The 16830-nt window shown below is 42.4% G+C and overlaps 1 protein-coding gene across 1 annotated transcript in view; it reads right to left on the reverse strand.

Annotated features, from left to right (window-relative positions):
• LOC107376324 (zinc finger protein 585A) overlaps positions 1-16830 on the reverse strand; it is a 40303-nt gene that overhangs the window by 21283 nt on the left and 2190 nt on the right. Inside the window, 4 exon segments of the mRNA XM_070543133.1 lie at positions 939-1015; positions 5672-5834; positions 7072-7421; positions 7424-8847. Coding sequence (XP_070399234.1) covers positions 939-1015; positions 5672-5834; positions 7072-7421; positions 7424-8847 — 2014 coding nt within the window.

A 16830-nucleotide genomic window follows, 5' to 3' on the forward strand; every position in this document is an offset into this window, starting at 1 on the left:
TAATTTTCCTTCTTGTTAAACATTGAAAAGAAAATCTATTTTCCAGGATCCATGGATGTAGGACAGATAATGGAATGGTCGGACTAATAAGTTGACTCTCAGTTTTCCTGCTTACTGTTCCACTAACCATTCAAAACTTTTTACTTCCCTCCTGTTGGTTAGGGTTAGGTTTCATGATCATCCAACACACCAGCATTATTTTATTATTTTAGGATGTCATGAACTGGATGAGATTGATTATGACCCAGTAAACCTGCCCTGTAAGTTACTAGCAACTGTATTTTATTCAGTTCCTATAGCATTTTCCCAATTTTTTCTTGCAAAGCCATCACAAAAGTCATCCTAAATGCTACTGTACAAGGACGCAATGTCTGGAATTTAAAGCAATCTAGGTTTTTAAAATCCATGTCTCTGCTGATCCAAATACTACACCCAAAGTCTAGTACTGACCTTATTTATTTATTATTTAAAAAAAAAAACTAAAAGTGATTCTGTCTGCACAACATCCACAACTTGTTTATACACACCACATTATACAGTTCTGATCAAAAATAAAAAACCTCTTAAAAAGTGGCCAAAAATTATAATTTGCATGGTTGAATTTTAACAAGGCTCTAAGTAGAGCATCAACATGCAACAAGAAGAAATGAGAGTGAGACCAAACATTTTCTGAGCAGCAGTTTATTAAAACGCTTAAACTGAAACTGCCTGTTTTACAGCTGATTAAAAGTTTAGGGCCATGAGCATTAAAAGCCTAAAATTATGTGAAAATACAGATTCGTTGTCCTTTCCTGTCAGGTAGTGACACTTTCATGACCTTCTGATGGCAAAGGAAAAAAAAGAAACATGAAGGCAGGGGAGGTGAGAAGAAGAAATGACAGGAAGGGGGATATATGAAATGCAGAAGAGTATGAGAAAGGTAAGGGGGGTGTAATAACCAGGTTGAGGGTGGGTCACAGGGGTTAAATGCAACTTTGTTGCTTATTGGGAAGCAGCAAACAGCAGAGTGTGAGCACTGTAGGGAAAGGGAAACAGGAACAAGTACTGCTGAGATGTAAGAGGTATGAGAAAGAGAGAGAGAGAGAGAGAGAGAGAGAGAGGGAGAGAGAGAGAGAGAGAGAGAGAATGGGCAAGACTTGTGAGGGGTAGGTGAGAGAGAGAGAGAGAGAGAGAGAGAGAGAGAGAGAGAGAGAGAGAGAGAGAGAGAGAGAGAGAGAGAGAGAGAGAGAGAGAATGGGCAAGACTTGTGAGGGGTAGGTGAGAGAGAGAGAGAGAGAGAGAGACAGAGAGAGAGAGAGAGAGGATGGGCAAGACTTGTGAGGGGTAGGTGAGAAAGAGAGAGAGAGAGAGAGAGAGAGAGAGAGAGAGAGAGAGAGAGAGAGAGAGAGAGAGAGAGAGAGAATGGGCAAGACTTGTGAGGGGTAGGTGAGAGAGAGAGAGAGAGAGAGAGAGAGAGAGAGAGAGAGGGAGAGAGAGAGAGAATGGGCAAGACTTGTGAGGGGTAGGTGAGAGAGAGAGAGAGAGAGAGAGAGAGAGAGAGAGAGAGAGAGAGAGAGAGAGAGAGAGAGAGAGCAGCTGAAAAGTGAGTTGAGGGGGTTCAAAGTTGGAGGTCATTGAAATGTTAAGAAATGTGAAGTGAAGAATGAATTTGGGCTGTGTTGAGGTTTCTGGATACCGCAGGGTTGGGGAGGAGGATTTAAGGGTGAGAGGTGGGAAATGTGTGTGAACACATACATAGGAAAAGTTTGTCTTACCGAGCATAAAAACAGTAATAGGAATATTCGTGCTTTATTTCAGAGAGAATCCATATCTGTTCCATATGTGATTTTTTATTGGAATTCCTTTGTCACTGACATTAGTTGGAAAAGAATATGGACCATTCCTAATAAGTATTTTGTGACAAATAAGGTCAAAGAAGTTTCATTCAAAGTACTTCATAAGTGTTACCCAGCTAATCACTATATGACAAAGTTTAAGAGGGACATTGATGTGAACTGCTGTTTTTGTGGAAGCCACCCTGAGATCGTTCAGCACGTCTTCTGGATCTGTTCACATGCTACAACGTTTTGGAAAGACTTTAGCAGATTTATTATCGGACAGCTCTACAAGGACTTCATTTTAAAATGGGAAAATGTTGTATTTTGTTATTTTCGCAAGCACAGAAAGGAAGATGTATACTTTGTTATAAATTTGTTAACTATGCTAGCTAAATTCTATCTCCACAAATGCAAGTATAGTAACCAAAAACCTAATTTCAAGCACCATTATAGTGACACTCTATCTTACAAAAAATTGATTAGTGGATCACTAAACAAACAAGCTTTAAAAACTATAACTACTTGCACTACCTACAATTTATTTGGATGTGTGTAACATTTCTGTAGTGCACCCCCTGGCATATGTTTCATGTTCTTTGTTCAATTTTGTATGCAATTTGTTTGTATACCTATCACCTTGTTCAATAAAATTTTGAAAAAAAAATAAAAAAATAAAAAAGGTGGGAAATGTGTGCCGGTGTCGGTACAGGATCTGCTCGGGTGCAAGATCGGCTGGGTCCTTCGGCTGCCGATGACGTCAGAGTAGTTGATTGCCTGAACATGAACCTTACGGAAGTTACGTAATCACGTTACGTTGTTATCACATTACGTTGGTCCAGGCAAATTTTTCTGTTGGAAAGATGGACTAGCCTGGCAAGCCAGACTAAATAAATGCAATCAAATAAGTACAGACAGGTATTTTAGTAAAGCCAGAAAACTTTTAACTCCAGAGTTTTGGCTAGCAGCTATGAGCATACCTGAAATACGCATGGACAAGACGTCAAAAACAACACAAAATACTTCAATAAACGGGACACACTTCTTTCCTGCAAATACAATTTCACAGGTGTTGCTAATACCTATGATCCTTCACGGATGTGCTCAAAGAGTTCAACATTATGAATACAATATAGTGTTTTATTTTACAAATACCATTATAAACACATACTTACGTCATAAGAAACAAATAACGAAACTGCTAAATTCTTTCGAACAGTATAGATGTGTAGTGTATTTTGTCCGAGTGCGTTTGCCGTACTTTGACGTCATCGGCAGTCAAAGTACCCCGAGCCAATCTTGCACCCGAGCAGATCCTGTACCGACACCGGTCCACACACCCAATTGGTAGGTGGTGTTAATGCACTTAAAGCTGCTTGCAAACCAACCACCATAAAACTAGAAAGAAGAACAAATAAAAATGAAACTAAACAAAGCTGCAGTCCCATTAGTGCCTACTCAACTCTAATCAATTTGGCTCAGTTGGAAAGCATGTCTGTCAGTATGGGTCCGTCCATGGTTGCCACAGACTTTTTAGTACCTGTCTCAATGTGGTTCCAAGCACAACCTACGCTACCCGGCCCGGGCCGACCCGGTACAGATGGGAATGGCCCATAAGCTAGGCCAAAATGCGGCATCAGCGCCCCAGTCCCAATACCCACACTACATGTAAGGCTTCAAGTGGGTGGTAAACAAGTGTGCAAATAACTGCAGAACTGGGACAGTGAGCATTGCGTCGTCGATAGCGACTTTCTAAACAGGGATGCCGGTTGCTGTTTGTGCTACTTTACTGCTTTAAATTATACTAAAATTGATCATTAAAGCAGGTGATTAAGTTACTGGCATGCCATGTCTAAAAATACACACCAGTACTGTTATCAGCTAACACTTTCTTCAACAGACGTGATGCATCTTTCCAAAAGAGAAACATTTGATCATCATCATATATCTACACAGTAATTGAATATTAAATAATTTGATAATTATACTTGAAAAATACATAATTTTAGAAACAACACGAGTCATTTCTGCACCTATTTAAAATTCTCATGCAGCCATGGATTGCGGGTAATACTCAAAGTGCGCACCAACACAGGCTTTGGCAAAGTTCTGATTAAATGGTAAATGGTAAATGGCCTGTATTTGATATAGCGCCTTCTAGAGTCCTGAAACCCCCCAAGGCGCTTTACAACACAACCAGTCATTCACCCATTCACACACACATTCACACACTGGTGGGGATGAGCTACAATGTAGCCACAGCTGCCCTGGGGCGCACTGACAGAGGCGAGGCTGCCGAGCACTGGCGCCACCGGTCCCTCCGACCACCACCAGCAGGCAACGTGGGTCAAGTGTCTTGCCCAAGGACACAACGACAGCGACAGACTGAGCGGGGCTCGAACCTGCAACCTTCCGATTACGGGGCGAGCACTTAACTCCTGTGCCACCGTCGCCCCATTAAGGTTGAAAAAGGGGTGGAGCCATGGTTCACACTTGATAATCGGGACACCCTACGCACTCACACTACTGGACAGGATTGCGTAATTACGAGGCACAAGGGTGGATGTTTGAGTAATGGTTTTGGACCGGTGACGGTCGGTCACTTATTAACTAAGGGGTGAAGTTCCTGGTTACTCCAAAGTTTATTGTCTGCTATCTTCCTGCCCACAGCCTTTCTGGGTTCAATCTGACAAAAAGCCTGCCACTGAGCAGAATGTTAAACGTCACCACCGTACCCGCCATAGTTGCATTTAGGCCTTTTCCAATGGGACTACTCAGTGTCACTTGTGAGGGTGCGGTTCCAGCTGGCCAGCATTTCCAACAGCACGGTTCTCTATTTTCTACCTTCTTTCCCTAAACTTTTCAGTCCATGCTTTGTTGTGGTTCCAAAGGTTGACCAGGTGCATCGTGACAGTCTCCTGCTGATTGGCTAGGGTGTGGAGTCACTGTTTGCTCCAGAGCTTTCTGGCTGCTGCCCCGCTGCCTGCAGCCATTTCCTAGTTCAGAGTTTGACAAAATGCCATAAAATTAGGCAGAATGTTCAACATCACTGCCTTTTTTCTGCTGAGTTGTGTTTCTGTGTAGCATACAGATCACACTGTTTAATGCTCATCTCATACTATTTTTCTCTTGAATAAAGATTGCGCCCCCCCCACTCCCTTTGTGAGTACTGCAGATCCCCTCTTTCCTCCCCCTGCGCTATGAGGGTGGCACCCACTTTCTGCCACGGAGCTGGCAGGGAAAACCAACTTCACTGAGGTGAGCTGAGTTGACCCACGCTGTACTAGGCTGTTTAAGGCTGAGGTGTTGTTAGAATAGACCTATTTACCATACCATACCATACCACCTTTATTTATATAGCACTTTAAAAACACAGCCATACGGCCGACCAAAGTGCTGAACAGTCACACAATAACAGAGATAAAAACATAGAACAGAGCAATAAAATGCAGTTAACAGATAAGAAACAAGCCAATAAAAAAGCTCAGATAAAAACCTCACAATAGTTCAGATAAAAACCATTACAATGGATGATAAAATAAGAGTAGTAAAAACCAAAATAACAGCTAACTGTTAAAAGCAAGGGTAAAATAGTGTGTCTTTAGTCTAGACTTAAAAACTGCCAAGGAAGATGCCAGTCGAACTGCGGCTGGAAGTTCGTTCCACATTTTAGGACCGGCAACAGAGAAAGCTCTTTGTCCGCATGATTTATAACACACTTTTGGAACCTCGAGGAGCAACAGGCTAGAGGACCTGAGTGTGCGACCGGGAGTATAAGTCGCAAGAAGATCAGACAGGTACACGGGGGCAAGACCATGGAGGGATTTGAAGACAAAAAGCAATATTTTATATTGGACCCTGAAAGTGATGGGCAGCCAATGAAGGGATTTTAGAACCGGAGATATGTGCTGGCGCCTGTCAGTACGAGTGAGGAATCTAGCCGCTGCGTTTTGGATGAGTTGAAGTCTGGCAAGGGTTGACTTATTGATACCCAGCAATATTGCGTTCGAATAGTCGAGCCTAGATGTGATAAAAGCATGAACAACTGATTCCAAATTTTTCCTAGATAAAACTGCTCTTAATTTGGACAGACGGCGGAGTTGGAAAAAACAGGATTTTACGGTGGCATTGACCTGGGCATCCATCCTAAGAGATTAATCCATCTTTACACCCAGGTTAGTCACAATGGTTTTTAGATTTTGAGAAACAGATGAAAGATCTGGGGTTTGGAATGGGCTAGATCTGACTGGATTAAAAAGGATAAGTTCAGTCTTGGAATCGTTGAGATGCAGGAAATTTGAGATGGCACTGTCTACATGTCACCTCATGCTACTTTTGTGTCCGATACAGACTCCTATATTCTACTCCTTTTATTAAGTAATGAAAAATTTTGTGTGAAGAATCGTGATGCATTTCAGACTCAAATCGAATCTTTAGGCAGATAATCGGAATTGGATCGAATTGTGAGGGCAGGTAGAGATGCACACCACTAGTACTAATAGAAATGCACCTCAAGCAAATACATGTGAACATGAACTGGGGGCACAAATTATTATGACTGAAGAACTGATACAACAGACGACGTGTCACTGATAAGTGACAATATGTAGTTTTTATCTTTAATCTCTGGAAATATCTTTCAAAATGTTGTTGAAAATTAATTTAAGGATTTCCAGTATTAACAAAAATAAAATATTGGTGGCTTCGTAACATATAACCATAAAAATAAGGTCTAAAATATATGGGAGCAGGCCTAAAACTCTGGGCGACGCCATATTAAATGCAATGTTTCCTACTACGGGAGCCCGTGAGGACAAAATACATTTACTGATTTGTAACAAACAGTTACAAAAATTTCACCATTAATAAACGTTGTTTTATACATTTACCTCTTCACTCATTGCCAGTGATTAAAGGGAGTCTGATGTGCTTTTCATTTTGCTGAAGTTTGCACTCCCCGGGCCTTTTTGACCCTAATGGGCATCTGTTGATAAGGTCCAACTCTAACACAGAAATACAGCTTCCTCGCAACAACTTAGGTATCTGCTGCCCTCTATAGCCAGGAAAAATACACACCGTCACTTTAACTAGAAGTAATGAAACCATTTAGAAATAATATAGCAATAACAAAAAATGCACAAACACCCACAAATGTTGACATGCCTAGAGGGTTGTGGGTCCAAAAAGAGTCTTTTGGCTAAATTTCAATCCAAGAAGAAAAAAATTGTATTTTAAATTGTCTTTCAAGTAAATCTATTCTGGTGGGATTATTTTATGTGAGTCAAAATGTACATTTTGGATGTTTTTATGTCCACATAGATCGCATGCAAATTGTTCATCTCCTGTTCGGTTTTTCATGTTTTCATTTAAAGTTTCACTTACGGATAACCTCTGTCCACATACGACACAAGAAAACGGTTTCTGACCTGTGTGAATTCTCCTGGATATCGCTAAATCTGACTTGTGGGTAAACGTTTGTCCACATGTAAATATTTTCTCTCCAGTGTGGATTTTCATGTGTTTAGTCAAATGTACCTTTTGACTAAACCTATATCCACAAAAATCACATTTAAATGGTTTCTCTCCAGTGTGGATTCTCATGTGTGTGTGTCTAAATGCGCCTTTTGGATGAACCTGTGTCCACACAGAGCACAAGCGAAGGGTTTGTCTTTAGTGTGGACTATCCTGTGCGAGTCTAAGTGTGCCTTTTGGCTAAACTTGTGTCCACACATCTCACAAGTAAAGGGTTTATCTCCGGTGTGGATTCTCATGTGTTTGTTTAAAATAGTCTTGAGGCTAAAACTATTTCCACACATGTCACACGAAAATGGTTTCTCTCCTGTATGGATTCTTTTGTGTGATTTTAAATTTGTTTTTTGGTTAAACCTTTGTCCACATACATCACAAGCAAACGGCTTTTCTCCTGTGTGGATTCTCATGTGAGAGTTTAAAATAGTCTTGAGGCTAAAACTATTTCCACACATGTCACACGAAAATGGTTTCTCTCCTGTATGGATTCTTTTGTGTGATTTTAAATTTGTTTTTTGGTTAAACCTTTGTCCGCATACATCACAAGCAAACGGCTTTTCTCCTGTGTGGATTCTCATGTGAGAGTTTAAAGTAGATTTGTAGCTAAACCTTTGTCCACATATTCCACACACAAATGCTTTGTCTCCAGTGTGGACTACCATGTGTGAGTCTAAATGGGTTTTTTGGCTAAACTTCTGTCCACATGAATCACAAGCAAATGGCTTCTCTCCTGTGTGGATTTTCATGTGTCTGTTCAGATTACATTTTAGATTAAATGTTTTTCCACAGTCATCACATCTAAAAGATTTCTGTGTTCCCTCGCTTTTTTTATCTGAGTCTAAAGTTTTCTCAACTTCTAAACAATTATTATTAACTGTATAACTTGCAGACTTCATACTCGAAACACTTTTCTCACGACTAAGAAATGACTGGTAGTTTAAGTGTTTATCACACTCAGTGTTGATAGTTTCGAAGTCAAACTCAGGGTCCGTACCCTCCTTCCAGTCATCAACACCATCTTCAGTTGCTGACCTTGAGTCTGAAAAGTGCTTCTGCAGAAAGTTGTGATTATTCACACGATTGTCTTCTTCATCACCCTCACCGATGTCAGTCTCTGACGAGTTGGATTCATCTTCTAGAGTCTTTAGATTTGGGTTCCTGGTAGTTTCTGCTCCTCTACAGTCCTCTTCAACTGTTTCTGCTTTCATTTGATTAGTTGAGCTGCTCGTAGGAAAACCTCCACCTTCTTCTTGGTCAAGATGAAGGCGGGACAACACAGGTTTTTCTTCATCGCCTTCACTTTTCAAAGGAGCAGCAGTGAATGAAAGCCTGGTGGCATCAGTCACCTCCTTTATATTTAGCTGCTCCCCCCCCAGACTGGTCCAGAGTTCGTCCTCTTCCACCTTTATGTGGAGGAGCTCTGGGTCCTGCTGGTCCACGCCTGGCTTCCATTCATCAGAAGATTCTTCTTTAATGAAAATCATCCGATCATCTGCAGGAAGAACTGAAACAAATGTGCATTATAGACATGGATAGAAAAGGATGACATTATGGTCACTTAACTTTCACTTGTGTTGTTGTTGTCAGAGAACCTCTAGAAACATCCCATATGCAACAGACATTCTTATACAGTGGGGCAAAAAAGTATTTAGTCAGCCACCAATTGTGCAAGTTCTCCCCTTTAAAAATATGAGACATGCCTGTTTCATCATCGGTATACCTCAACTATGAGAGACAAAAAAAAAAGAAGAATCCAGAAAATTACATTGTCTGATTTTTAAACAATTTCTTCGCAAATTATGGTGAAAAATAGGCATTTGGTCTCCCACAAACAAGCAATATTTCCGGCTTCTGTAAGAGGCTCCTCTCTCCTCCACTTGTTACCTGCATTCCTGTTGTTCGTTACCAGTATAAAAGACACCTGTCCACAACCTCAAACAGTCACACTCCAAACTCCACTATGGTCAAGACCAAAGAGAAGTCAAAATTGTAGACCTGCATCAGGCTGGGAAGACTGAATCTGCATTGGATAAGCAGTTTGGTGAGAAATAAATCAACTTTGGGAGTGAAGAAATACAAGACCACTGATGATCTCCCTCGATCAGGGGCTTCACGCAAGATCTCACCCCGTGGGGTCAAGATGATCACAAGAACGGTAAGCAGAAACCCCAGAACTACATGGGGGGGGGGGGGGGGGGGGGCTCGTGAATGACTTGCAGAGAGCTGGGACCAAAGTTACAAAAGCTGCCATCAGTAACACAACGCCACCAGGGACGTGTCCTCCGGCTTAAGCCAGTATGTGTGCAGGCCCGTCTGAAGTTTGCTAGAGGGCATTTGGATGATCAAGAAGAGGACTGGGAGAATGCCATATGGTCAGATGAAACCAAAATAAAACGTTTTGGAAAAACTCTACTTGTCGTGTTTGGAGGAGAAAGAATTGCATCCAAAGAACCCCATACCAATACTGTAAAGCATGGGGGTGAAAACATCATGTTTTGTGCTGTTTTTCTACAAAGGGACCAAGATGACTGATCCGTGTAAAGGAAAGAATGAATGGGGCCATGGATGGTCACATTCTGAGTGAAAACCTTCTTCCATAAGCAAGGGCACTGAAGATGAAATGTGGCTGGGTCTTTCTGCATGACAATGACCCCAAACACATCACCCGGGCAACAAAGGAGTGGCTTCGTAAGAAGCCTTTCGAGGTCCTGGAGAAGCCTAGTCAGTCTCCACATCTCAACCCCATAGAAAACCTTTGGAGGGAGTTGAAAGTCTGTGTTGCCCAGCGACAGCCCCAAAACATCACTGCTCTAGAGGAGATCTGCATGGAGGAATGGGCCAAAATACCAACAATAGTGTGTGAAAGCCTGGTGAATATTTACAATTAATGTTTGAAGAAGAAGAAGAAAATATTTCTATAGCACCTCTCAAGATAAAAATCACGAGGCGCTTCACAAAAACAAAAAATGTAAAAAAATAAAAAAGAATTTAGAAAATGGTTAAAAATATATTTAAAATGAGCAAAAAATAGACAATTGTGACAAAAAAAATGTTAAGAAAAAGAGAGTGAGCAGGAAAGAGGTAAATCAGTTGATCCTGAGGAAGGTGGAACAGGTGGGGAGAGCAGAATAAAGAGAGAGAGGTGAAGAAGGTCATACAAAAGCCAGCTTGAACAAGTGAGTCTTCAGCTGCTTTTTAAAGGAGACCACTGAGTCCACTGATCTCAGGTTCAGGGGGAGAGAGTTCCAGAGTCTGGGGGCCACAGCAGCAGATGATCTGTCACCTTTGACCTTTAGCCTGGTGCTGCACAACCAGTAGGCTTTGATCACTGGACCTCAGGGACCTGCTGGGGGTGTAGGGACTAAGAAGATCACCAATGTAAGATGGTGCTTGTCCATGTAAGGCGCTATAGACCAGAACCAGGATCTTGAAATGAACCCTGACGTTGACTGGCAGCCAGTGAAGCTGGAGGAGAAGCGGGGTGATGTGGGTGTGTTTGGAGGACTTGGTCAGAAGCCGAGCACAGGCGTTCTGAACCACCTGTAGACGGTTCAGGGAGGTTCTGCTCAGACACGTGAAAAGAGAGTTACAGTAGTCTAAGTGTGAGGAGATGAAAGTGTGGAGAACTGTCTCAAGATCAGAGCGGGACAGAATGGGACTCAGCTTAGCAATGTTCCTGAGATGGAAGAAGGAAGAGCGAACAAGAGAACTGACATGAGGATCCAGGGTGAGAGCTGGGTCAAAGGTCACGCCAAGATTCCTGACAGAAGGTTTGATGTGGGAAGCAAGCTGACCAAGAGAGTCTCTGACTTTGGGAACCAGCTTGTCTGGGGCACAGATGAGGATCTCAGTCTTATCTTCATTCAGCTGAAGAAAGCTCCCAGCCATCCAGGTTTTGATAGAGTCTAAGCAGGTGTGTAACAGCTGCAGCTTAGACATCTCATGGGGCTTAAAGGAGATGTACAGTTGGATGTCATCTGCATAAAGATGGTAGGAGATTCCTTTGAAGGAGCTCAGGATGTGCTGAAGAGGAAGCAGATAGAGGAGGAAGAGCAGAGGCCCCAGCACAGAACCTTGTGGGACACCATGGGTAAGGGAGGTGGTGGAGGACCTAAACTTGGAGACGGCCACAGAAAAAGAGCGCTCAGAAAGATAAGAGGAGAACCACTCCAGAGCAGATCCTGATAGGCCTACCCAGTCTCTGAGCCTCTCCAGTAGCAGGTGATGGTCAACAAGTAAGGCTGCAGTCAGGTCCAGCAGGACCAGAACAGAACAGTCCCCTGCATCACTGTGAGTCAGAAGGTCATTAGAGACCCTAAGAAGAGCTGTTTCAGTAGAATGAGCTCTACGAAAATCTGACTGGAAGCAATCATAGATGTTATGTTCATCAAGAGCAGCTGTTGTTGTGTGTTGGGGTGAGTACTCCTCCTTCTCTACAACATCTTTGTGAGATCTTCATTCCAGGAGAGGGCACTCACCAGCTGCGGGGCATTACCAATCAGCGGCAGCTGCAGCTCCTCAGATCAACCGCAGCAGAGCTCTATTTAAGAGGAGAGGGAACTACTTCACTTCGCTGGATGATTAGCTACTCACGGTAGTATCTTGCCTCTCTCAAAGTCTTAGGTTATGCTTGGTCTCTGCTCAGACATTTTTGCTGTCGCAGTATTTGGATGTATTTGGATTTTTTCTTGGATTCGTGTGTTTGGACCATTTTGGACTCAAGTTTCTATTCCTCTTCAGGATACTTGGAAATGCTGAACCATTGATGGAATATACCTGCCTGGAACTCACCATAACCCGCCTGGACAACAACTCCCATGGTTCGCCTCTCCTCCTGTTCCTCCTATCCTCTGCCGCCATCCTCTGGCTCCCTCTCCTGGACGCACCCCGTCACACCATCTGCCCTCCCTACTGACTTCTGGACTCTTTCTGGCTTCATCGAACTTTGATATCTCCAGGACACTTTTAGTTAGTTTTAATAAATCATTGTTTGAACTTTCTGCCGTTGTTTTGTGATGATTCTTCATGTCGTGGGTTAAACACCTTCCCAGGGACATGACAGCTGTGAGTTGTTTAGCCACAACCTTTTCCAAGATCTTGGAGAGGAATGGAAGTTTAGAGATGGGTCTGAAGCTGCTATGGAGAGAAGCGTCAAGACTCGGTTTTTAAAGAAGCGGGTGGATTACAGCGTTCTTAAAGTAAGCAGGGACCTGACCAGAGACCAGAGAAGCATTAATTATAGAGAGCACGCTGGGACCGATGGACTGAAAAGCACTTTTAAACAAAGATGAGGGTAAGATGTCGAGGGGGCATGCAGAGGTCTTCATAGAGTTAACTAGTTTGGTTAACTCAGGCAAAGAAACAGGAGCAAAGCTATCTAGGATGATGGGCCTGGTTGGAGTCTGGAGAGGCGGCGATAAGGCTGAAGAAGAGATGCTAGATCTAACCTTATTGACTTTGTCCACAAAGAAAGACAGAAAGTTCTCACCGTCTGTAACAGAGTGGATGGAGGCTGTAGGAGAGGCAGGAGAGACGATGCTGCTGATGGTGTTAAACAGCACCTTGGGGTTCCCTTTGCTCTGGGACACCAGGTTAGAAAAATAAGAAATGCTGGCGTCTCTGACTGCAGAGTTAAAGGATGTCAGAAGATTCTTTAGGTGCATCAGATGGACGTGGAGATGGGTTTTCTTCCACAAGCGCTAATTTTTCTGCATTGGCGCTTCAGGCTGCGAAGGCTGTCATTAAACCAGGGAGTAGGGTTCACTGCAGGAACTGATCTGGTTCTCAAAGGACAGATGTTGTCCAGAATGGAGAGGCAGTGCTTGTTAAACTGAGAAGTTAAGGAATCTGGGTTGTTATCAGTAGAACAGGGTGTATCAAAAGCAGCAGAAAAATTGCTAGCTGTGCTCTCATTAAGAAAACGAGAACTAACCATACGGCGAGCAGGAGGTGGGGACGCAGAAACTGACAAGTTAAAGAAAATGCAATGATGATCTGAAATATAAACATCCTCAGGACAAACACTGTCAGCATTTAGACTCAGGGTAAAAACAAGGTCTAGAGTGTGCCCCCTGGTGTGTGTGGGGCCAGAAACATGCTGGGTAAAGCCGAAGAAGTCCATAAGGCTGGAGAAATTCATGGCAAAGTGATCAGAGGGATCATGAACGTGGATGTTAAAGTCACCCACAATCACCAGTCTGGACAGATACAGTGGAGGATAGAAAGTCACTAAACTCCTGAAGGAAAGAACTGTTTGGACCAGGTGGACGATAGACCACAGCACAGTAGAACGGGTCCTTACGCCCGACTTTAATCAGCTGCAGTTCAAAGGAAGCAAAGTGACCAGAGGTTGTAGAGCTACATGGAAGATGGTCTCTGAAAACAACAGCTAGGCCTCCACCACGACCAGAACCCCGGGGCTGGCTAAGAAAAGAATAACCACTCGGGCAGAGTTCAATCAGACCAGAATAATCAGATGTTTGCTGCCGAACTTCAGTCAGAAACAGAAAATCCAGGTTTTTAGAGAGAATTAGATCACTGAGCAGGAAGGTCTTATTGTTAACAGAGCGAGTATTTAATAGAGCCATGCTGAGTGAGGTGGAGGAATCAGAAACTACAGAAACAGCTGGAGTTTATTCAATTCCATGAATAAAGGACAATTATAACAAACATCACCATAATTTTTGCTGTACATAGGATAGTCCATCGCTACCCCTTTTATCAATTATATCTGTCAATTTCACTGTGTACAATGTGAAAATCTAAAGTAAACTCATTAATTTTCCTTCTTGTTAAACATTGAAAAGAAAATCTATTTTCCAGGATCCATGGATGTACGACAGATAATGGAATGGTCGGACTAATAAGTTGACTCTCAGTTTTCCTGCTCACTGTTCCACTGACCATTCAAAACTTTTTACTCCCTCATGTTGGTTAGGGTTAGGTTTCATGATCATCCAACACACCAGCATTATTTTATTATTTTAGGATGTCATGAACTGGATGAGATTGATTATGACCCAGTAAACCTGCCCCGTAAGTTACTAGCAACTGTATTTTATTCAGTTCCAATAGCATTTTTCCAATTTTTTCTTGCAAAGCTGTCACAAAAGTCATCCTAAATGCTACTGTACAAGGACGCAATGTCTGGAATTTAAAGCAGTCTAGGTTTTTAAAATCCATGTCCTCTGCTGATCCAAATACTACACCCAAAGTCTAGTACTGACCTTATTCATTTATTATTTAATAAAAACCTAAAAGTGATTCTGGCTGCACAACATCCACAACTTGTTTATACACACCACATTATACAGTTCTGATCAAAAAATAAAAAACCTCTTAAAAAGTGGCCAAAAATTATAATTTGCATGGTTGAATTTTAACAAGGCTCTAAGTAGAGCACCAACATGCAACAAGAAGAAATGAGAGTGAGACCAAACATTTTCTGAGCAGCTGTTTATTAAAACGCTTAAACTAAAACTGCCTGTTTTAGATTGGTGGTGCTCACTCCTCACCCCTGCCACATGGACCTCAAAGGATAAACCATCAACCCTGCTCAATGGTCAACTTTCCTCGCGGGGTCACCCATTAGGACAGTGGGGGGGTTAAATTGGTTCAGGGTAGTTCGGAATGCCTGATGAAATCCTCACAAATACACCCACATCACTCAACTACTCTCACAGCTTCACTGGCTGCTTCTTATTTACAGAGTTCATTTGTAGATCCTGGTTTGGGGTTTTTAACCTTATTAATACGTGGTGGTCGGAGGGGCCGGTGGCGCTAGTGCTTAGCAGCCTCGCCTCTGTCAGTGCGCCCCAGGGTAGCTGTGGCTACATCGTAGCTCATCCTCACCAGCGTGTGAATGACGGATTGTGTTGTAAAGCACCTTGGGGGTTTCAGGACTCTAGAAGGCGCTATATCAAATACAGACCATTTATCATTTAATACCCACCTTTATTCAAGATCATATTTTAATGATTAAAGAGCAAGTCACCCCCAAATCAACTTTTTTTTTGCTGATAAACTAAATAAACGAGTGTCTAATCGTGCTGCAGACACGTGTCGTCAATAATTTGGCACTTTAGTGCATCTTAGTTAAAATTTAATGATTCTGCTTAAAACTGGCAGTGTTGTGCCGTTGTCAGGTAAAAACTCTGCACTGTATTTGAATTTAAATCTGCCACCGCTATTGGCTAAGTAGTATGCTATGATGTAAACTGGTACATTATGATGTCACAATGCTGTCGTGAACCTGTGTGTGTGTGTGTGTGTGTATTTGTTAGCGGCTCCGCCCTCTCGGTCTGCCAGGCAACGTCATTTGTTGCATTTTTCAAACATGAAGTGGGAGTGGAGTTAGACTCTGGTAGGGGGTGACTTGCTCTTTAAATACAGGATGTTAATCCCATAATGACAAAGTTGTATTGTGTAGTGGCATTTACAATTAAAAGAAATCTCCAAAGTGTGGTATACATACCATCAGTGGTGCATGAGCTCCCTCTAGTGGTCAATTCATTCATTTTCTTAACCACTTCATTAAGGTAAGCTTGTAGGACACTACCAATGCACTTTTTCACCTTTTGAGCTGTGATGACTTGAACTAAATGAAGTCAGCCAGAGACGGATTTGATGCTGTCATTGTTTTTACAACTACAGATTGGCTGAAATGCCAAATAGATGTTAGATTATTTGCTAAAAGCTAACATATTCTAACAGATGGAATGTTCTATTCCATTGTGTTCAGGACATGTTTAGGTGTTGCGATGTGATGCACTTCGATGCAACTGATCCTCTACTGACTTCTGACGCTGTCCTCCAGTTGGTTTTCATAACAACAATGGCATAGGTATGTGTAAATTGGAACCACACCGGGAGAGAGTGGCACAAGTCCAGCATTTCGTTTCCTTTTGGTCGTGCGAACACAGCCACTGAAACCTGTTAAGCTCAATAAAGTCACAAGAACTGGAACAGTGGACTCATTTGTTCGTTACTTGAACCTTACAATAATGTATACAACTTAATCTTTCCCATATCTCTGTACAAGATGATCAGTGACTTAGCTATGTACAGTGGACACAAATGTAAATGGTCTGCACTTGCATAGTACTCTTCTATGTTAGAGGACTCCAAAGCACTTTCCACGATGGTCAGTCATTCACTCATTCACATATATTCACACACTGATGACGATAAGCTACAATGTAGTCACAGCTGCCCTGTGGTGCAATGACAACAAGGCTGCCATACAATCAGCGCCAGCAGTCCCTCCGACCAATACTAGCAGGTAAAGTGGGCAAAGTTTGTTGCCCAAGGACACAACTATGCGGGTTCAAACTGGCAACCCTTTGTACCACAAAGTTCTGTTCTCTGAAAACAAGCAATCCTGTTGATTATGTTTCTTTAGAGCCTGTGTCAGGCACAAACATGGCTGAAGCTTTGAAACACTAGATTGAAATTCTGCCTTTTCAGCAAATAATTCACCTACTGAATA

Source organism: Nothobranchius furzeri, chromosome 12, assembly GCF_043380555.1.
Source record: "Nothobranchius furzeri strain GRZ-AD chromosome 12, NfurGRZ-RIMD1, whole genome shotgun sequence".
NCBI classification, from domain to species: domain Eukaryota; kingdom Metazoa; phylum Chordata; class Actinopteri; order Cyprinodontiformes; family Nothobranchiidae; genus Nothobranchius; species Nothobranchius furzeri.